Below are 22569 nucleotides of genomic sequence, written 5' to 3' on the forward strand. Positions count from 1 at the left end.
TTTTAATCTATGACACTTCTACTCTAGGTTGTAACAACGAGTGGGCCACGCAAGCCCCAGCGCCAGACATCCAATGCCTTCTCCACAGCATCGAACGAAGGTCACGAAACGGATCACCAGGAGCTGGCTCATAGCAGCACCAATGGCGAACCGGATCCGATGAGACCGCACTCCGGAACGGAAACGGAAATTGAAACAGAAACGAATCATGGCCGGACTCACTGCAAACGGCCCTCGCAAAGTTCCTACACGAATCTGAGCAACTGCCTGCCACTAACGCCGAGTGCCCAGCACAAGCTCTGCTTGGAGACGTCCTTTACGAATGGATCGGGCTGTGGAAGTGGTGCGATGCCCCTCCAACCCATGCCACCGCGCGGCAGCAAGGCCTCCTCCCTGGCGGGCAGCATTATGGGTCGCAGCCATACGCCATATGACATATCAAGCGCTTTGGACGACAGCCTGGCCACGGTGGCCTTGCGGCAGAGTCCATCCCTAATGAGTTCGGAGACGACAGGCACGGTGATTGCTAATCACGAACCGGACTCGGAGGACATACCAGTGCCCCGGCTCAAAGCGGTGGCTTTCGATATGGCCCCAACCCCGCCTCCGATCCTACTCGGGCACCAGCTGGACGAGAGGTCCTTGCTGGGGCGCCAGTCCGGCGAAAGGTCGCTGCTCGAGCGTCAGCACTCGGAAAAGAAACCTCGCACTCTGCCACTCGCCCAACGTCAGGCTCTGCGTAGAGCTTCGGATGCAGGGGCCGGAGTAGATCTACTGCACGACGACTGGTACGGACTGGCACCATTGGCCAGCCCGGAAACGCTCTCGGAAATCTCCAGTGTCTCATCGCGCACCAGCGTGCCCATCAGCCTGGCGAACAGTATTGAGCGGTATCTGCATCACATGGGAGTGGCAGTTGGCCCCCACAAGGTACCTCTCGAAGATATCTTCGAGTCGCAACTGCACACGCCCAAGGTGATGCGGCGGGCTCCCAAGTTCACGGAAAATCTGGCAGGATGTGCCGAAGACACCAGGAATCTGGATCAGTACAAGCGTATGGGCCGGGTCTTTGTCACCTTCCCGCGCATCTATCCGGACCACAGTCTGGACTCCAGTGACGACAGTTTCGAGTCAGCCTCGGCGCACAGTCTGCAAAGGTTGCCCCAGTTGCCACAGACCTCCAAGTCCGCAGATCCGTTGGAAGGTGAGCCGGATGTGTCCAGGGAGGCACAGCCGGTCAAGAAGTTAACCTTCAGCGATAGCGACATCCTGGCGGATGATCATTGTCTGCGACTCTGTCCGCATTGTCCATGTGGCCGGGATGCTCAGAGCGGATGCTGCACCCGCTCCCAGCACGGTCAGTGCAGTGATCTCGCGGGCGGAACGGGCGCCAGTCTGGGATTGGGCTTGGGTTCCACGGACACGAGCTTCTACAGTGCCAATTCCTCGCTGGAGCAATTCGTCACGCCAGCACGCCAGAATGGCGGACCCCATCTCGAAGAGATACTGATGCGTCCAGGGGTACTGGAGTCACATTTTCCAGTTCTTGGCGTTGGCTCTGGCCTGGAGACCCCGGCCTTGGTGGCGCCCGCCTCCCCATCGCCAATGAGTAACGGAAAACGACCGGATGTGGTCGGCGGACGGGTGAGGAAGCGCCTCTCGTCCGAGGAGTTCGTTTTCACCCGAAGCGAAGACCTGCCCAGTCTAGTACAAATCGGTGATAGGAACTCTGGTTCGCCGGCAGGACGCCGTCGTAAAGGATGTGTCTATCCGGCCGGCAATAGCCTTCATTTGGATGCTGCCGCCGCCGCTGCTGCTGCTGCTTCTACGGCATCGCCCACGTCCATTAGCAAATTCACCCGAACCCGAGTGGCAGCCGGCTCGGTGGCCAAACAGACGGCCGCCAATAACGAAAGTAATGTTTAAATAGTTGTAAATTGTGAGCAGTACCTTACCTGGATTTTGAAAGGGCGATAGCATGGCGATAACAAATTGATAGCAAAGCGATAACCCCCCAAAAGCAGTCGACAATTATCGATTGACTAACAAACTAACATTTTGCATACCGATTACCTAAGGAAACAGAAAACATTTAGCGTTAACACTGGCGATTATTATTAAATGAATGCAATATATATTTTTTTGTGCAGCAGATTCCCAAAGCGATGACAAATTTTAATAAAACGTTTTAAAAAATGAATATTGTATTTTATTGTAAATGCGAAAGAAATGAAATGAAACAGTTAGGGGTTTTTTATTAGGTAGGAAATTTTGAAAATTTATCATTAAGTGTTTTCTACTTGAGTTAATTAGAAGAATTCATAAAAATATTTTTTTTGGTTTAAAACCCATTTAATTGCATAAAAAACAACAAATTATTGTTCAATGAAGTAAAAAAATTGAAACAGAAAATAGATACATTATTTCATTTGTGAAGTATTTTTTTTAATGATAAATCGCATAAAATTAAATAAGCAAGTTGTTGAAAATTAATATTTTCTGTTTTGTTTCAAAATTAATTTTTAATTATTTCAAAAATTGCGCTCTATTATAACAGCTGTAGAATCAGCTGATTGGTTCTTCATACTTCGTGTTAACAGTTCAGCCTTTGCGTTTAACAGCACAGCACGCGATGTTATTCCACTCAATTCCAAAGTTCGTTTCATTCATTTGTTTACATCATTTAGCATTGAATTCATAATAATACACATAATAGGAACAAATTTGTTGTCAACACGAAGATGTCTCTGGCCAACGTACGCGGCCTGGTGTTGGCGAATCGCACTACCTCCCAGCTAATGATGGCGCATCTAAAGGTGCTGAATCCCCTGGGTCCTCAGTATCGTCTCCTTGGGACCTCCATGGCGGAGTCGATGGCCGTTTCCTTGCCGCCCAATGTTTCTCCTCCACCTCATACGGATCATCTGCATCTGAGCTCCGACGATTACAAGTCGATCCTAGAGCCAGAGAATCAACAGAGGTGCATGGAAAAGATGCGGAATTTGCCCGCCTTTCCGCGTCCCAAGACCCTCACTCCGAACAGGCATGAGAAGAACACCTCTTCGGTTCTCATTGCCCTGTGCCAAGAGCGGGAATCGTAAGTTCTGTCTGGGTAGAGCTGAATATATACATTTTGTATCTTAATTTTTAATTACATAAACAAGTTCCTTTATTTTGAGATCACTTAAGACATGACCTAAAGTCGAGAGAAGTATCTTGTTTGGTCTTTTCTGATATTTATTTACCTTTTATAAAATCTGAAGTGTTATAAGCTGCAAAGACTATCCAATATATGCATATATTTTAAAGGTTCTTGATCTGTAGACATAGATACATTTAAAGTATATAGAGCTCTATCTGGTAATTATACTTACATACGTGTTTTATGTTAAATATTGATTAATAGTTTGCTTTTTATAATAGGAACCTAGTTTCCTTACTGTATACGCGACGATCGCGACACCTGCGCAGTCACAGCTTTCAGATATCCTTTCCAGGCGGGAAACGAGACCCGCACGATGCCAGCAACGTGGATTGTGCTTTACGGGAAACGGAAGAGGAGATCGGTCTGCCACGCAACCGAATTGAAATTTGGGGCGAGGCCAAAGAGCTGCATTTGCCCCGTACCTCGTCTATTGTACCGGTAGTGGGTGTGGTGCCCGATTTTCATGTATCCGAGCTGCGTCTCAATATGGAGGAAGTGGAGGAGGCCTTCGTTGTTCCACTAAACTCACTGATCATGCCAAAGGCCACACGGCACACGCAATTCCGAAGCGGTTACAGCGGACCTGTGTTCGCAGTGGATCACTATCGTATTTGGGGCATCACCGGCTACCTGACACATCTCTTTCTGCACAGCCTCCTGCCCCCGAGTCTGTTGCCCGACTGCCTTAAGACAAACATCAAGTTTATCCGGCCCTTTAAGATTCCTCCAAAGCCGGCGCATCATCACAAACAAAATGCGCCCGATCCCTCGATGCGAGACTGAGTTTATCTAACCAGGAGCTATCGGAATACACAACTGTCTGTGTGCCATTAAACTCAGCTCACCAGCGACTCCAACTCAGGTCAAATGCTCAATGTAATTGGGCCAGATTCGCTCGCTACGATGTTGTTTTGGTCCAACCAAGCAATATCCAAAATCGTTTGTGTTCTTTGTGTATAAATTAATTTTTTAGCCAAATATGTAATACTGACATGAATTTTTTTTGGTAATGATGCAATAAATAGAATTTATAAAGATGACATTCTTAGAAAGCTGGAACTTAGTACATATTCTAATTTTGATAAGTTGATCCAACCTATTTATTTTCATAACGATCGGCCGACTATATCTTATAGCTGCTGCTGCTGCCGCCGCCGTCGAGGAGGAGGGCAGAGTGATCAGGGGCGAGGGTATCAGGGTGGCGCCTGTGGACAGGTCCACGCCACCGCCCCCGGATCCGCCCATCTTCATGTTGAGGCCGAGGTCGTTGCTGCTGTTGTCGGCCTCGTCGTCGTCGTCCAGATCCATCTCGTTGTCGTAGTCCTCGTCGAAGATCTCCGTCTTGGCGATCACCGGCAGGCTCTCGTCCACCAGGTGGTGGTGCGCATATCCTCCTCGCCAGACGATCGTTGTCCCGCCTCGCCCGGTGGGGCAAGTGGTGGTGGTCGTCGTCGTCGTCCTCCTCGTTTCGGCCACCGGCCAGTAGCTCCTCCTGAAGCAGCTCGTCGGCCGGCTGCACCTGGTCCTTGACTCTGTGAGTGTCCAGGACGTCATCTGAGGAGGTGTCTTGGTGGCGCTGTGCTGTGGATGTGGCACAGGATGTGGTTGTGCTGGTGCTGCTGCTGCTGGTGGTGGTTGTACTGCTACTGCTCCCTACTGCTACTGCTGTAGCTCCTGTACCTGTTGCTGCCCCGCTGCAGATGTGGCTGAGGTTGATGTTGCCGCTGCCGCCGTTGCCGTGGCAGTGGCTGTGGCCGCCGCCTGAGTTGCTGCTGTGGCGTCCAGCGCCGTGGCCAGACTGTCGGCCACCTTGTGGGCTGAGGCTACGCCACCGCCGCTGCCGCCTCCGCCGCCCTGAGGACGCAGGCCGAGTTCCCGCTCGGCCTCACGCAGCGTCGTGTTCTGGTTTGTCATCTCGGCGAGGCCTTTGACCTGAAAAGTGATTTTTAAAATTGTTAATATTTTTTAAAAATATTTTTTTTATTAATATTTAATATTTTAATATTAATATTTATTAATTATAAATTAATATTTTAATTATTTAAAAGCATTTTTTTTAGTATATTTTTGTTTACATCTTTTTATACTTTCCTTAGATTTTTCGTTCTTTAGTCTCTTCGAACCTTCTTAGTTTAACAATATTTATAGATTTTGTTTGCCTTTGTTTTTAATAATATAATAATATTATTTTATGTCTTTGCAGAGGGCTTTAAAGTTAATACAAAATAAAGAAAACAAAAAAAATCTCGAAAATAAGAATACTGAAGAATATGTGCCGTATGGAGCCACGACAAGAACAAATGTAAAGCACAAAATATAGTAAGTATTGTCAAAGAAAAAATAATAATTAAAAAATAAAAAAAAAGTCCGAAAATAAAAAACATAAAAAATCGGTCCCGAACAATCTTTAGTAAGTAAGTTGTAAACAACCTAAAACACAGATGCAGAACAACCCATAGTAAGTATAGTAAAAAAAAAAAAATTAAAAAATTAAAATGAGAAAATAAGTATCCTGAAGAATAGATGCCGTCGCAAGCCGAAGAAGTGCGCAAAACACAAATTATAGTAAGTATTGTGAACAAAATATTAAAATTAAAAAATCAATGAGAAATGTTAAGAATCTCACTCAAGAGATGCACAACGCTGCCTTAATTGCAACTCCTAGGGCTCCATGCAAGAATAGGAAGTTGCAAAGGCATTTACACCTGTGGTCTTCTGAAGTGGCTGCACTCCTCAATGAGAAGAGACGACGGAGAAGGATTTGGTTCCAAACCAGGTACCCCAGCGATAAAACAGCTTTCAATCGTGCATCATTCATTATAACATATTACTCAATATTCCATTAAGCTGAGGTATCATTAAAAAATTTAATTATTGTTCATAATTCCCGACAGATTTTAAATGTAACTTTTGAATGATTGATAATAAAAAAAAAAAAATAAATAAAAAACATAAAAAATCGGTGCCGAACAATCTTTAGTAATTAGTAAACAACCTAAAACACAGATGCAGAACAACCCATAGTAAGTATTGATAAAAAAAAAATTAAAAAGAATTAATTAATGCAGTGGTGGGCACGAGATCTAACGGTCGGAGCCGCAGCTCGGCCAAACAACAAATTACAACAACAACCACCACCCTCGCGATGGTTGTGCGCAAACGGACCCTTAATAATTGTTGTTGCAATTGTTGTTGTCAAAAATATCATTAAAAAAAAACAAAATAAATTAAAATCCAATTTTGAAAAATATCCATATGAAGCCTTGGGTATTTAAACGAAAATAAAAAAATAAGGCCCAGGACTTCCCGTCGCTGACAAGGTGACTGTAACAACTCTTGGTCATTAATAAAAAAAAATACAATAAGAAAATCAGAATGTTTTTAGAAAAATAATCAAAAATAAAAAACCAAAAAAAGAAAAATAAAAACAGAAATAAGTGAGGAGCTAGATGTGGTGCGTTTGATGCCACAACTGCTTCTGATTGAAATCACAGACGCTCGGCACAAGGAAAAGCTGTCAAGAAAAAAATGTCCTACGGCCTTAATGGGAGAGAGGTCTTATTTAGTGACAAGGTATTTAAGCGTTATTTTCTCAGTCTAAAAATATATGGCTACACTTTTTTTTGTGTGTAGTTGTAATGTATTTATTCGAGGTCATACTTTTTTGGGGTTTATATTTCATGACTTTTTTAAGAAGACTGTTCTAGCAATTCTTATTAAGAATTCTCCTAACTTAGTCTTTGGTCTTACCTTGAGGAATCCTTTGAGTCTTTGTCCTTTGTCTTACCTTTGAGCAGCGCGGACAACTGACAATATTGCACGTTCCCCTCGCCCTTGTACATGAATTCAACTAAGGTTTGCAGCTCAGCAAAACGGACGTCCTTCAATATCACAATTGGATGTCTTTCGGGCCATATAACTGAAAAATCGGAAATGGTTTTTGGTAGAAATACCAACCTTATTATTTTTGAAAATAGAAGCTTGCGACTTTTTTTTAGATTTTTTATTGTAATTAATTGGTTTTATTATGATGTAATCATAAGGATCACCAACTATATCCGATGTTTGCGATATATATCCGGTTTTAGCTGCAAGGGTATTTCAACTTCGGCTCCGCCCGGAGTTAGCTTTACTTTTTTGTTTTTTTTTTATTTTGCCGTAAAATTGGCGCAAAAGTTTAGAACGGTAAAAATTATGTTCAGTAGAAATTTTAGCTTGTGAGCTAAAAATTCATTCCCTTTCGTAATTCTTCCTAGAAATTGGAGATTTTTTTTTACGACCCCTAAAAATTTTTTGTAAAGCACTTCCAATAAACGTTAGCTAAGTAACTAGGTTTATTTTCTTTAATATGAATTAATATGATACTAGACTTAAGGTACATATATTATAAAAATTTAAAAAAAACAAATCAGACCCAAGCGGAGAATGAACAGTGAGTTGTAAGCTGCTTGAAAGTAGGGATTTCGGAAATATATCAAAATATCAATATATCGATATATTTTCTCTTAAAAAAAATATTATTATCGGAATATTTTTTGGGCAAAAATAGTCGATAATAATATTTTTGAGTTGGTATTTCCGATATTTTATGTTTGGTCACTCTTAAGCCAGAAATTGGCATTAAGTTATCTTATCACGCCTGGAAGTTCGGTTCCAGCATATAACCGAAAGAGTTTTTTTAAAATCATTGAAGAAAGATTTGTTTTGTAATTTAGAGTAATTAGGAGCATTAAATACGAGAATTAAGTAATTAGCATTATTTAGTACATATTTCATGAATTAATTAAGTTTTTTAAAAGTTTTTTTTTTATATTATGTTTTTTTATAAATAAATTTGAATACTATGTCCTTAATAATTTTGTTATTTTTTATTTCAAAGAACGTAAATAAAAGTTGCTTGAGAGTGGGTATAAATATTTTTTGTTTTTCAATTCACTTTTTAAATAAAAAATAGCTCTTATTTGCAGTTCATGGCGGATGAAAACACATATTAAAACCTTTTTTTAAATTTACAAACCACCTTTTTTCAATTTTAGCTGACCATAAAAAATATCAAAAATACTCGATATATCGATTTTTTTTGGTGATATTTCTTAATATTATCGATTGATATTTTTTTCACAGCAAATATCATCAATACGATATTTTTTCAAAAACCAACAACCCTACTTGAAAGGCAGCATGTAACTGATTCTGGTTGGCACAAAACCTCCTTATATACCAAACATTTCCACATTTTTGCATTTTTCAATACTGGTTTGAATGACAGGAAAAGAAACTTCAATAAACTTTTCAACACTGCTCTAAGTTTCAATAATATAATTTGCATTTGTTGGATGTTTGAGTATTGGTACGACGCATCTGAGAACCAACTTATTGAAATTAAATTTTGAAATTTGAACTCAACTTAATCAGTTCTAATGAAAGAAACGTAAATATTTTCGACTTGATTGAGAAAGATTTTTTTGGAATAAAGACTTAAGTACGAGTACGAAAAGTGAGTTTAATGATACCATAAAACAAATCTAGAATGCCAACGTGACAAAATCGTGGTATTTTTTTAAACCTTTATTCTCAACATATTCTTTAACATACTAAAAAAAATAGAATCCTCGTGAACGGCAGTACAAAAGGTGGCGAACCGCAAGGCTTAGCGTGCGCTTGAAAACACTATATAAAGCCGAAAAATTAAACATTTTCTGTGTGGAGAAGCAAATGTGAAGAGAACTTTTGTGTGGAGAGCCTACAGTCTTCCTATACTGTTGGTAATGAGCCCTCCTTATCCTATTTTTGTGCAAAAATACTTACATGAAGAGACATATCCAATTTTAATCAGGGAAATTTTTTGTTATTTTCCTTTTGAAAAGAAATTCATGTTTATGTTTATCTTTAATAAAAGTATAATTACCTGGATGCCAGTGATCGTTATTATAATTCTGGCTACTGATGAATAACCATACTAACCAGGATTTCAATTTTAACTATACTTACCTGGATGCCACCGACTGAAGAACAATACTTACCTGGATGCCTGCAATCAACGAATAATTTTACTAACCAGGATTCCAGCTACTTTCCCATTCGGAATTCATTCAAATTCTATTCGGATTGTTATTTACTTACCTGGATGCCAGCGACCATTCCTTTCGGATCCCGATTAAGCTGCTATACGTACCTGGACGCCAGCATCTGACGAATAATTACACTATCCAGGATTCCTGATTTTCTATTTATTATTATTCTTTTATTTTATTCTCATCCGGATGCCAACTACTGTTCTTCAAATTATATTTACCTGGATCCCAATTTAATCTACGACACTCACCTGGATGCCAACTCAGCGACTGATGATCAACTATTCCATCCAGAATTCCATCTACTTTTCTGTTTGGAATTTAACTAAATCATATTTACCTGGATACCAGCAATTCTCATTTGGATCCCAGTAAACCTACGATATTCACCTGGATGCCAACTCAGCGACTGATGGAAAATTTATGACCAGGATTACAGCAACTGTCCCACCTGGAACTCATCAAACAATGCTTATCTGGATACCCACTACTGTACATCTGGATCTCAGCTAAGCTACTCTATTTATCTGGATGCCTATAACTGACGAATAATTTTAAAAATTTTTAGCGAAATTTTATCAGGGAAATCCAATTTTAAACAAGGGTCTTCGGGAGGGCAGTGTCAAGACAACTGTAACACCCTTACTACTGATAGATGCGAACACAAAAGGTTCCATGAAACAACCGTACAGTGTTGCCAGGTATTGAGCTCCCAAAAAGGCTAGATTTTGGGTAAAAATAGGCTAGAATAGGCTAAAATTCAGAAAAATATGCTGAAAAAAAAGCTATACATTAAAATCCAATATTATCCACCAAATTAAAGTAGTTTTTATGTTTTTATTATATTAAACATGTTAATAAACTTTCAATGTCTTCGTTCTCCTCGTCATTCAAATATTTGTCTTTTTTTTTAATTTGGGCAAGATAATTTTGTGGCAACGAATAGGTATGACAGCATTCATTGTTTCTTCGTAACCTATATATGTAACATTGAAATATATTATTATTAAAATATAAATAAGTTTGACACAATTTAAAAACAAACCTTATGCTCAATATTGCATTCAAGTTTTTAATGCCATTTTATTGCGCAATTTTGATTTCACTATGTTCATTTGGCTGAACACTCGTTCCACCTCTGCATTGGACCATGGCAGGGAAAACAACTGGATGGCAAATAATGCAAGCGCCTTAAAGGGGTTGTTGTTTCCTGCGTCTCTATACGCTAGCACCTCTGCCCAAAATTGCATCGATTCTTCTGTTTTTTCCCATCTTATCAGGTGAATTTTGTCCAATTGTGATTTTAGTTCATCGATATCAGTTATTTTAAAATATTCAAAAATATTTATAAAATCCAATATATTTTTGTGGGGTCGCAATATATTATCCACTGCAAATATATTCACCTTCTTTAAAATATTGAAGTTGTCGGGAAGTCTAAAATGGAAAAGTGTATTATAAATATAGTGATAATCTAATCAACTGCAGCTTATTCGTACCTTTCACGGAGTTGCATTATTAATCGTTGCACAAAATTGACGCAAACCTGCCTTATTTCCGGTTCTTGCTCTTTGCATTCCAAAGATTTTATCTTTCGTTCAAAAGCATATCCCAAGTACAAGTCTTGTACTGTAATATGCGTAAAATCATCTTTAAAGATGTCAATGTTTATTTCCGGAGGTATGATTTTTTCTTTTAGTGAATTAATGCTTGTCATAAGCTCATTTAATAACTTAGAAGATTCCGGCCGTTCACTTTGAAACAATTTGTTGAGTTTTTGCATATCATTTAAAATCGGTCGCAAAAACAATAAATACAACAAATTAGTTTCATCGTTATATAAATCATGCAAAATTTTTGCCTTGTGGCATTTTTCGGAACTGGCAGCTAAGGCAAAGTGCAATTTGAGCTCCGACCACTGATGTGAAATCCTAGTTACTGCAGGTTCTATTGACAGCCATCTGGTATCGCAAACTCTGGGTATTTTTAATGGAGTCTAAAATAAATTAAAGAGTCAGTGAGTCAAACGAATAAAGTTAATACGTCAGGCAATACATGTATAAGCAAATATTAACAATTAATCTACTAACCAGCTTTTAGGACGAGTACAGAAATTAGACGTTAGATTTTTGTTATGTTAGACAGTTTGTTGGACGAACACGATTTACTGTTTACTTCACATGTAAATATATACCTGATCATTATTTATACATTCGTATATTTTTTTGTAGTTCATTTGGCGTTGCGAACTTTTCGCAAACCAGGAATAGGTATCCGCCACAAGAAATTCCAAAGCCTCTGGCATACTACCTTTGCACGCCTGATTTACAGCCAATTGTATAGAGTGACATACACACTTAATTAATATTAAATTAGGCACACTTTTTTTTAATTCAGTGTATACGCTCCTTTTGGATCCTGTCATCACATTGGCGTTGTCGGTTCCAAGCCCAATCATATTTGAAATGTTTAAATTTTTTTTCTGTAACTCTAGCTTCAAATGGTCTGCTATGGAAATAGCATCTCCGGACTCGATACTAACTAAACTCAGGAAAGTAGACACCATACTTTGCTTTCTTACACTAAAGTAATTTATAACGATTCCTTAAAAGTTGTAAAATGCACATACATAGAACGAAGGCAATTAATATATGAACATACATACAAATATATCTTAGCAAAATAATGTTATATTTACCAATCAATTTCGTCACACTGATGTCGGTTGACTCATCCAGAAGCAAACTATATTTCGATGATCCAATATCCATCAATAAGTCTTCCATGAAGTGCACTGCCAAAACATTGTTTATAATCTGCGTGCACTTCGTCCGTCCAAGCTGTATTTGTGCGGCTGCACTGCACGCTTTAAATTGTTTCACACACAATTTCGACAAGTGGTCCACAGGTGATATTGCCGTGTGCTCAGCCACATACAAACATAGTGCAGCTTCCTGCTCCTCTGTCTTCCAGCATTTGGAAGGAAAACTTAGTTTTTGTGTTTGATTAATTGCGCCCATTGTCGAAATATGTTTTTTGGACACCGCATGTTGCCGTATGTCGTATACCTTAGCTGCTACTGAGCATTTACAATAGCAACAAAATGCCTTGGTTGGATCAGCTGGCATTTTCCGGAGCCAGTCTTTAAACTCACTGTTTTCCAACCAAGCATCGCGAAATAATTGTTTGTAAATGACTTTCGGCATTTTGGCACGTACGCTTCGATTCAATTTTATTTCACAATTAATTATTAGAGATCAGCCAATTTGGCTTTTGGCTAACACAGGGTCTGAGGACTGAGGGCAGCAAAAGGGACTGAGGGCAGCAAAAGGGACTGAGGGCATAAAAGTAAAAGCCAAATAGCAAAGCTTTCTTTCTTTTCGCACTTGTTGGGAAACACGGTTAACTCAGCGTTGCCAGATAACTAAACACATTTAAGAAAAACAAACTTTGTTTTAAAATGTCGGCATAAGCACATTGTGAACAGTTGTAATATATTGCCAACAATTAAAATTAAGCTACATTGGTTTGTAATGGAGATTACAGCTACTGATTGAGCATATGTCTCTTGATATATCTTTGGGCATTTGCCGATTTGTTACGTTAGATTTTGAAATTAATTAACAATTAAACGGGAGTAATGTTTAAAAATTACATGAACAATTTGAATGACTTTCGGTGGGAGTGGTTCCATCCTTGTTGCAAAAGTCACACTTAATGATAGCCGCAGATGAATTAGCAATCGCCGGCTCCGATACACAAGTCCTTTTCTTGGAAAAGTTCGGCATTGGTTGATCAGTTACACGCTTTTCATCAGTGCCGTTGGTATTCACATTTGCTATGTCGTCCTGATATTCTTTAAGACGACGGTTGTATTCGCTCCTCGCCTTAGCCGCCTTCTTCTTCCACAAAGACTTTTTCTCATCGGACATCTGACGCCATATTTTGCCACCTAGGGATGCTACCTCAGTCGCCTTATAGTTAGGGAATTTTTTTTTTATTCTTGCTCGCCCGCAAGTACTCATCCAGATCAAAAAGGAACCCATTGGTTTTTTTGGGGGAGGTCCACACCGAGAAGCCATTGCTTATCTAGGTAAAAAAAAAAAACAAAAATATTCACATTTCAGAAATTTTTTTTTATGCCGTTTGAAAACTTACTTCAAAAAATTTAGATCGTTAATAAAATAAAATTCGGTATACTTTTTCGTTGTGACCTCAAAAAGTGTAAAACTGTCGTGTTGACTGAATATTTTATGAGGCTCTCTAAACTACGCAAAATCAGTTGGATGAAATGGACTACTAGATTGAAAAATTTTTTAGATTTCGCAGATTACTTGATTTAATCTTTATTCTTTATTATCCTTATGTTTCGATAAACTCTCAAGGATTTTTCGGCATTAAAGTTTGTTTAAAAAAGTTTTTCGCTTAAATCTGGAGGTAACGTTTTAAACAATTTTCGTGCTCCTGAAGCAATGACTTATTCAAAAAAATAAAAATATCATAAAATTTACTATTCTCAAAGAGAGATAAGCAAGCGAAAACTATTTACCAAATCATCAAAAACCTTAAGGTATCAAAAAACTATCATAAACCTGCCTAAAATTGAATTTTAGGTATTATTTTTTTTCAAATTTATTTTTTGAATTTGAATTTTTTAATATTTTTTTTTAAATTTTTTGGATATTGAAATAATAAATGAAATGACCTTTAAATATGTAAAAATTTCTTGAACTTTATACACGATTATTTTACATGAAGCGAATTGACAAAAGTGCGTCATGGTCACTCTGAAATCAATCGAAAAGTGAGTCAGGCGGTTCTCGTGCGGTTTCCAGTATTTGATTTATCTCGTTTTTTATTAAAAGTCGCCAAAACACAGAAGAAAATGTCGACCCTGGCCAGTGTTGCCAGGTATTGAGCTCCCAAAAAGGCTAGATTTTGGGTAAAAATAGGCTAGAATAGGCTAAAATTCAGAAAAATATGCTGAAAAAAAAGCTATACATTAAAATCCAATATTATCCACCAAATTAAAGTAGTTTTTATGTTTTTATTATATTAAACATGTTAATAAACTTTCAATGTCTTCGTTCTCCTCGTCATTCAAATATTTGTCTTTTTTTTTAATTTGGGCAAGATAATTTTGTGGCAACGAATAGGTATGACAGCATTCATTGTTTCTTCGTAACCTATATATGTAACATTGAAATATATTATTATTAAAATATAAATAAGTTTGACACAATTTAAAAACAAACCTTATGCTCAATATTGCATTCAAGCTTTTTAATGCCATTTTATTGCGCAATTTTGATTTCACTATGTTCATTTGGCTGAACACTCGTTCCACCTCTGCATTGGACCATGGCAGGGAAAACAACTGGATGGCAAATAATGCAAGCGCCTTAAAGGGGTTGTTGTTTCCTGCGTCTCTATACGTTAGCACCTCTGCCCAAAATTGCATCGATTCTTCTGTTTTTTCCCATCTTATCAGGTGAATTTTGTCCAATTGTGATTTTAGTTCATCGATATCAGTTATTTTAAAATATTCAAAAATATTTATAAAATCCAATATATTTTTGTGGGGTCGCAATATATTATCCACTGCAAATATATTCACCTTCTTTAAAATATTGAAGTTGTCGGGAAGTCTAAAATGGAAAAGTGTATTATAAATATAGTGATAATCTAATCAACTGCAGCTTATTCGTACCTTTCACGGAGTTGCATTATTAATCGTTGCACAAAATTGACGCAAACCTGCCTTATTTCCGGTTCTTGCTCTTTGCATTCCAAAGATTTTATCTTTCGTTCAAAAGCATATCCCAAGTACAAGTCTTGTACTGTAATATGCGTAAAATCATCTTTAAAGATGTCAATGTTTATTTCCGGAGGTATGATTTTTTCTTTTAGTGAATTAATGCTTGTCATAAGCTCATTTAATAACTTAGAAGATTCCGGCCGTTCACTTTGAAACAATTTGTTGAGTTTTTGCATATCATTTAAAATCGGTCGCAAAAACAATAAATACAACAAATTAGTTTCATCGTTATATAAATCATGCAAAATTTTTGCCTTGTGGCATTTTTCGGAACTGGCAGCTAAGGCAAAGTGCAATTTGAGCTCCGACCACTGATGTGAAATCCTAGTTACTGCAGGTTCTATTGACAGCCATCTGGTATCGCAAACTCTGGGTATTTTTAATGGAGTCTAAAATAAATTAAAGAGTCAGTGAGTCAAACGAATAAAGTTAATACGTCAGGCAATACATGTATAAGCAAATATTAACAATTAATCTACTAACCAGCTTTTAGGACGAGTACAGAAATTAGACGTTAGATTTTTGTTATGTTAGACAGTTTGTTGGACGAACACGATTTACTGTTTACTTCACATGTAAATATATACCTGATCATTATTTATACATTCGTATATTTTTTTGTAGTTCATTTGGCGTTGCGAACTTTTCGCAAACCAGGAATAGGTATCCGCCACAAGAAATTCCAAAGCCTCTGGCATACTACCTTTGCACGCCTGATTTACAACCAATTGTATAGAGTGACATACACACTTAATTAATATTAAATTAGGCACACTTTTTTTTAATTCAGTGTATACGCTCCTTTTGGATCCTGTCATCACATTGGCGTTGTCGGTTCCAAGCCCAATCATATTTGAAATGTTTAAATTTTTTTTCTGTAACTCTAGCTTCAAATGGTCTGCTATGGAAATAGCATCTCCGGACTCGATACTAACTAAACTCAGGAAAGTAGACACCATACTTTGCTTTCTTACACTAAAGTAATTTATAACGATTCCTTAAAAGTTGTAAAATGCACATACATAGAACGAAGGCAATTAATATATGAACATACATACAAATATATCTTAGCAAAATAATGTTATATTTACCAATCAATTTCGTCACACTGATGTCGGTTGACTCATCCAGAAGCAAACTATATTTCGATGATCCAATATCCATCAATAAGTCTTCCATGAAGTGCACTGCCAAAACATTGTTTATAATCTGCGTGCACTTCGTCCGTCCAAGCTGTATTTGTGCGGCTGCACTGCACGCTTTAAATTGTTTCACACACAATTTCGACAAGTGGTCCACAGGTGATATTGCCGTGTGCTCAGCCACATACAAACATAGTGCAGCTTCCTGCTCCTCTGTCTTCCAGCATTTGGAAGGAAAACTTAGTTTTTGTGTTTGATTAATTGCGCCCATTGTCGAAATATGTTTTTTGGACACCGCATGTTGCCGTATGTCGTATACCTTAGCTGCTACTGAGCATTTACAATAGCAACAAAATGCCTTGGTTGGATCAGCTGGCATTTTCCGGAGCCAGTCTTTAAACTCACTGTTTTCCAACCAAGCATCGCGAAATAATTGTTTGTAAATGACTTTCGGCATTTTGGCACGTACGCTTCGATTCAATTTTATTTCACAATTAATTATTAGAGATCAGCCAATTTGGCTTTTGGCTAACACAGGGTCTGAGGACTGAGGGCAGCAAAAGGGACTGAGGGCAGCAAAAGGGACTGAGGGCATAAAAGTAAAAGCCAAATAGCAAAGCTTTCTTTCTTTTCGCACTTGTTGGGAAACACGGTTAACTCAGCGTTGCCAGATAACTAAACACATTTAAGAAAAACAAACTTTGTTTTAAAATGTCGGCATAAGCACATTGTGAACAGTTGTAATATATTGCCAACAATTAAAATTAAGCTACATTGGTTTGTAATGGAGATTACAGCTACTGATTGAGCATATGTCTCTTGATATATCTTTGGGCATTTGCCGATTTGTTACGTTAGATTTTGAAATTAATTAACAATTAAACGGGAGTAATGTTTAAAAATTACATGAACAATTTGAATGACTTTCGGTGGGAGTGGTTCCATCCTTGTTGCAAAAGTCACACTTAATGATAGCCGCAGATGAATTAGCAATCGCCGGCTCCGATACACAAGTCCTTTTCTTGGAAAAGTTCGGCATTGGTTGATCAGTTACACGCTTTTCATCAGTGCCGTTGGTATTCACATTTGCTATGTCGTCCTGATATTCTTTAAGACGACGGTTGTATTCGCTCCTCGCCTTAGCCGCCTTCTTCTTCCACAAAGACTTTTTCTCATCGGACATCTGACGCCATATTTTGCCACCTAGGGATGCTACCTCAGTCGCCTTATAGTTAGGGAATTTTTTTTTTATTCTTGCTCGCCCGCAAGTACTCATCCAGATCAAAAAGGAACCCATTGGTTTTTTTGGGGGAGGTCCACACCGAGAAGCCATTGCTTATCTAGGTAAAAAAAAAAAAACAAAAATATTCACATTTCAGAAATTTTTTTTTATGCCGTTTGAAAACTTACTTCAAAAAATTTAGATCGTTAATAAAATAAAATTCGGTATACTTTTTCGTTGTGACCTCAAAAAGTGTAAAACTGTCGTGTTGACTGAATATTTTATGAGGCTCTCTAAACTACGCAAAATCAGTTGGATGAAATGGACTACTAGATTGAAAAATTTTTTAGATTTCGCAGATTACTTGATTTAATCTTTATTCTTTATTATCCTTATGTTTCGATAAACTCTCAAGGATTTTTCGGCATTAAAGTTTGTTTAAAAAAGTTTTTCGCTTAAATCTGGAGGTAACGTTTTAAACAATTTTCGTGCTCCTGAAGCAATGACTTATTCAAAAAAATAAAAATATCATAAAATTTACTATTCTCAAAGAGAGATAAGCAAGCGAAAACTATTTACCAAATCATCAAAAACCTTAAGGTATCAAAAAACTATCATAAACCTGCCTAAAATTGAATTTTAGGTATTATTTTTTTTCAAATTTATTTTTTGAATTTGAATTTTTTAATATTTTTTTTAAAATTTTTTGGATATTGAAATAATAAATGAAATGACCTTTAAATATGTAAAAATTTCTTGAACTTTATACACGATTATTTTACATGAAGCGAATTGACAAAAGTGCGTCATGGTCACTCTGAAATCAATCGAAAAGTGAGTCAGGCGGTTCTCGTGCGGTTTCCAGTATTTGATTTATCTCGTTTTTTATTAAAAGTCGCCAAAACACAGAAGAAAATGTCGACCCTGGCCAGTGTTGCCAGGTATTGAGCTCCCAAAAAGGCTAGATTTTGGGTAAAAATAGGCTAGAATAGGCTAAAATTCAGAAAAATATGCTGAAAAAAAAGCTATACATTAAAATCCAATATTATCCACCAAATTAAAGTAGTTTTTATGTTTTTATTATATTAAACATGTTAATAAACTTTCAATGTCTTCGTTCTCCTCGTCATTCAAATATTTGTCTTTTTTTTTAATTTGGGCAAGATAATTTTGTGGCAACGAATAGGTATGACAGCATTCATTGTTTCTTCGTAACCTATATATGTAACATTGAAATATATTATTATTAAAATATAAATAAGTTTGACACAATTTAAAAACAAACCTTATGCTCAATATTGCATTCAAGCTTTTTAATGCCATTTTATTGCGCAATTTTGATTTCACTATGTTCATTTGGCTGAACACTCGTTCCACCTCTGCATTGGACCATGGCAGGGAAAACAACTGGATGGCAAATAATGCAAGCGCCTTAAAGGGGTTGTTGTTTCCTGCGTCTCTATACGCTAGCACCTCTGCCCAAAATTGCATCGATTCTTCTGTTTTTTCCCATCTTATCAGGTGAATTTTGTCCAATTGTGATTTTAGTTCATCGATATCAGTTATTTTAAAATATTCAAAAATATTTATAAAATCCAATATATTTTTGTGGGGTCGCAATATATTATCCACTGCAAATATATTCACCTTCTTTAAAATATTGAAGTTGTCGGGAAGTCTAAAATGGAAAAGTGTATTATAAATATAGTGATAATCTAATCAACTGCAGCTTATTCGTACCTTTCATGGAGTTGCATTATTAATCGTTGCACAAAATTGACGCAAACCTGCCTTATTTCCGGTTCTTGCTCTTTGCATTCCAAAGATTTTATCTTTCGTTCAAAAGCATATCCCAAGTACAAGTCTTGTACTGTAATATGCGTAAAATCATCTTTAAAGATGTCAATGTTTATTTCCGGAGGTATGATTTTTTCTTTTAGTGAATTAATGCTTGTCATAAGCTCATTTAATAACTTAGAAGATTCCGGCCGTTCACTTTGAAACAATTTGTTGAGTTTTTGCATATCATTTAAAATCGGTCGCAAAAACAATAAATACAACAAATTAGTTTCATCGTTATATAAATCATGCAAAATTTTTGCCTTGTGGCATTTTTCGGAACTGGCAGCTAAGGCAAAGTGCAATTTGAGCTCCGACCACTGATGTGAAATCCTAGTTACTGCAGGTTCTATTGACAGCCATCTGGTATCGCAAACTCTGGGTATTTTTAATGGAGTCTAAAATAAATTAAAGAGTCAGTGAGTCAAACGAATAAAGTTAATACGTCAGGCAATACATGTATAAGCAAATATTAACAATTAATCTACTAACCAGCTTTTAGGACGAGTACAGAAATTAGACGTTAGATTTTTGTTATGTTAGACAGTTTGTTGGACGAACACGATTTACTGTTTACTTCACATGTAAATATATACCTGATCATTATTTATACATTCGTATATTTTTTTGTAGTTCATTTGGCGTTGCGAACTTTTCGCAAACCAGGAATAGGTATCCGCCACAAGAAATTCCAAAGCCTCTGGCATACTACCTTTGCACGCCTGATTTACAACCAATTGTATAGAGTGACATACACACTTAATTAATATTAAATTAGGCACACTTTTTTTTAATTCAGTGTATACGCTCCTTTTGGATCCTGTCATCACATTGGCGTTGTCGGTTCCAAGCCCAATCATATTTGAAATGTTTAAATTTTTTTTCTGTAACTCTAGCTTCAAATGGTCTGCTATGGAAATAGCATCTCCGGACTCGATACTAACTAAACTCAGGAAAGTAGACACCATACTTTGCTTTCTTACACTAAAGTAATTTATAACGATTCCTTAAAAGTTGTAAAATGCACATACTACATAGAACGAAGGCAATTAATATATGAACATACATACAAATATATCTTAGCAAAATAATGTTATATTTACCAATCAATTTCGTCACACTGATGTCGGTTGACTCATCCAGAAGCAAACTATATTTCGATGATCCAATATCCATCAATAAGTCTTCCATGAAGTGCACTGCCAAAACATTGTTTATAATCTGCGTGCACTTCGTCCGTCCAAGCTGTATTTGTGCGGCTGCACTGCACGCTTTAAATTGTTTCACACACAATTTCGACAAGTGGTCCACAGGTGATATTGCCGTGTGCTCAGCCACATACAAACATAGTGCAGCTTCCTGCTCCTCTGTCTTCCAGCATTTGGAAGGAAAACTTAGTTTTTGTGTTTGATTAATTGCGCCCATTGTCGAAATATGTTTTTTGGACACCGCATGTTGCCGTATGTCGTATACCTTAGCTGCTACTGAGCATTTACAATAGCAACAAAATGCCTTGGTTGGATCAGCTGGCATTTTCCGGAGCCAGTCTTTAAACTCACTGTTTTCCAACCAAGCATCGCGAAATAATTGTTTGTAAATGACTTTCGGCATTTTGGCACGTACGCTTCGATTCAATTTTATTTCACAATTAATTATTAGAGATCAGCCAATTTGGCTTTTGGCTAACACAGGGTCTGAGGACTGAGGGCAGCAAAAGGGACTGAGGGCAGCAAAAGGGACTGAGGGCATAAAAGTAAAAGCCAAATAGCAAAGCTTTCTTTCTTTTCGCACTTGTTGGGAAACACGGTTAACTCAGCGTTGCCAGATAACTAAACACATTTAAGAAAAACAAACTTTGTTTTAAAATGTCGGCATAAGCACATTGTGAACAGTTGTAATATATTGCCAACAATTAAAATTAAGCTACATTGGTTTGTAATGGAGATTACAGCTACTGATTGAGCATATGTCTCTTGATATATCTTTGGGCATTTGCCGATTTGTTACGTTAGATTTTGAAATTAATTAACAATTAAACGGGAGTAATGTTTAAAAATTACATGAACAATTTGAATGACTTTCGGTGGGAGTGGTTCCATCCTTGTTGCAAAAGTCACACTTAATGATAGCCGCAGATGAATTAGCAATTGCCGGCTCCGATACACAAGTCCTTTTCTTGGAAAAGTTCGGCATTGGTTGATCAGTTACACGCTTTTCATCAGTGCCGTTGGTATTCACATTTGCTATGTCGTCCTGATATTCTTTAAGACGACGGTTGTATTCGCTCCTCGCCTTAGCCGCCTTCTTCTTCCACAAAGACTTTTTCTCATCGGACATCTGACGCCATATTTTGCCACCTAGGGATGCTACCTCAGTCGCCTTATAGTTAGGGAATTTTTTTTTTATTCTTGCTCGCCCGCAAGTACTCATCCAGATCAAAAAGGAACCCATTGGTTTTTTTGGGGGAGGTCCACACCGAGAAGCCATTGCTTATCTAGGTAAAAATAAAAAACAAAAATATTCACATTTCAGAAATTTTTTTTTATGCCGTTTGAAAACTTACTTCAAAAAATTTAGATCGTTAATAAAATAAAATTCGGTATACTTTTTCGTTGTGACCTCAAAAAGTGTAAAACTGTCGTGTTGACTGAATATTTTATGAGGCTCTCTAAACTACGCAAAATCAGTTGGATGAAATGGACTACTAGATTGAAAAATTTTTTAGATTTCGCAGATTACTTGATTTAATCTTTATTCTTTATTATCCTTATGTTTCGATAAACTCTCAAGGATTTTTCGGCATTAAAGTTTGTTTAAAAAAGTTTTTCGCTTAAATCTGGAGGTAACGTTTTAAACAATTTTCGTGCTCCTGAAGCAATGACTTATTCAAAAAAATAAAAATATCATAATATTTACTATTCTCAAAGAGAGATAAGCAAGCGAAAACTATTTACCAAATCATCAAAAACCTTAAGGTATCAAAAAACTATCATAAACCTGCCTAAAATTGAATTTTAGGTATTATTTTTTTTCAAATTTATTTTTTGAATTTGAATTTTTAAATATTTTTTTTTAAATTTTTTGAATATTGAAATAATAAATGAAATGACCTTTAAATATGTAAAAATTTCTTGAACTTTATACACGATTATTTTACATGAAGCGAATTGACAAAAGTGCGTCATGGTCACTCTGAAATCAATCGAAAAGTGAGTCAGGCGGTTCTCGTGCGGTTTCCAGTATTTGATTTATCTCGTTTTTTATTAAAA

General features: G+C 37.2%; 2 protein-coding genes and 5 long non-coding RNA genes across 13 annotated transcripts in view; 2 read left to right on the plus strand and 5 right to left on the minus strand.

Annotated features, from left to right (window-relative positions):
- inaE (inactivation no afterpotential E) overlaps nucleotides 1-2183 on the plus strand; it is a 33634-nt gene extending 31451 nt beyond the window's left edge. For 4 of the 6 annotated variants that reach the window (XM_070282935.1, XM_017243381.3, XM_017243395.3 and 1 more), the window contains one exon: nucleotides 28-2174. In XM_070282935.1, the coding sequence (XP_070139036.1) occupies nucleotides 28-1926 (1899 nt within the window). In that variant the 3' untranslated portion in view covers nucleotides 1927-2174. Of the gene's footprint in view, nucleotides 1-27 lie in introns of all 6 variants that reach the window. The other 2 variants (XM_017243412.2, XM_070282936.1) reach the window with 2 other exon arrangements.
- Nucleotides 2184-2637: 454 nt separating this feature from the next.
- Nucleotides 2638-4245, plus strand: LOC108126680 (mitochondrial coenzyme A diphosphatase NUDT8-like). 2 transcript variants are annotated; one of them, XM_070276291.1, is made up of 2 exons: nucleotides 2638-3097; nucleotides 3407-3566. In XM_070276291.1, exons 1-2 carry the CDS (start codon nucleotides 2742-2744, stop codon nucleotides 3429-3431), a joined length of 381 nt encoding a protein of 126 aa, XP_070132392.1. In that variant the 5' UTR covers nucleotides 2638-2741; the 3' UTR covers nucleotides 3432-3566. The 2 variants fall into 2 exon arrangements, with proteins under 2 accessions (XP_070132392.1, XP_070132391.1); XM_070276290.1 differs by having other exon boundaries at nucleotides 2641-3097; nucleotides 3424-4245.
- Nucleotides 4246-10392: 6147 nt separating this feature from the next.
- LOC138925543 (uncharacterized) lies at nucleotides 10393-12504 on the minus strand. The gene is made up of 3 exons (XR_011441785.1): nucleotides 11978-12504; nucleotides 10779-11275; nucleotides 10393-10716 (listed from the first exon to the last, which is right to left on the minus strand). It is a non-coding gene; the product is annotated as an uncharacterized lncRNA (long non-coding RNA).
- Nucleotides 12505-12756: 252 nt separating this feature from the next.
- LOC138925542 (uncharacterized) lies at nucleotides 12757-14549 on the minus strand. Its single transcript, XR_011441784.1, has 3 exons — nucleotides 14535-14549; nucleotides 13438-14465; nucleotides 12757-13368 (listed from the first exon to the last, which is right to left on the minus strand). It is a non-coding gene; the product is annotated as an uncharacterized lncRNA (long non-coding RNA).
- A 202-nt stretch (nucleotides 14550-14751) lies between these two features.
- On the minus strand, nucleotides 14752-16715 carry LOC138927807 (uncharacterized). The gene is made up of 3 exons (XR_011444286.1): nucleotides 16189-16715; nucleotides 14990-15486; nucleotides 14752-14927 (listed from the first exon to the last, which is right to left on the minus strand). It is a non-coding gene; the product is annotated as an uncharacterized lncRNA (long non-coding RNA).
- Nucleotides 16716-16967: 252 nt separating this feature from the next.
- LOC122321924 (uncharacterized) lies at nucleotides 16968-17798 on the minus strand. Its single transcript, XR_006246356.2, has 2 exons — nucleotides 17650-17798; nucleotides 16968-17579 (listed from the first exon to the last, which is right to left on the minus strand). It is a non-coding gene; the product is annotated as an uncharacterized lncRNA (long non-coding RNA).
- Nucleotides 17799-21182: 3384 nt separating this feature from the next.
- LOC122321928 (uncharacterized) lies at nucleotides 21183-22115 on the minus strand. The gene is made up of 2 exons (XR_006246358.2): nucleotides 21864-22115; nucleotides 21183-21794 (listed from the first exon to the last, which is right to left on the minus strand). It is a non-coding gene; the product is annotated as an uncharacterized lncRNA (long non-coding RNA).
- Between the last annotated feature and the right edge of the window lie 454 nt (nucleotides 22116-22569).

The sequence above is a fragment of the Drosophila bipectinata genome, chromosome XR, assembly GCF_030179905.1.
Source record: "Drosophila bipectinata strain 14024-0381.07 chromosome XR, DbipHiC1v2, whole genome shotgun sequence".
In the NCBI taxonomy this organism is placed as follows: Eukaryota; Metazoa; Arthropoda; class Insecta; order Diptera; family Drosophilidae; genus Drosophila; species Drosophila bipectinata.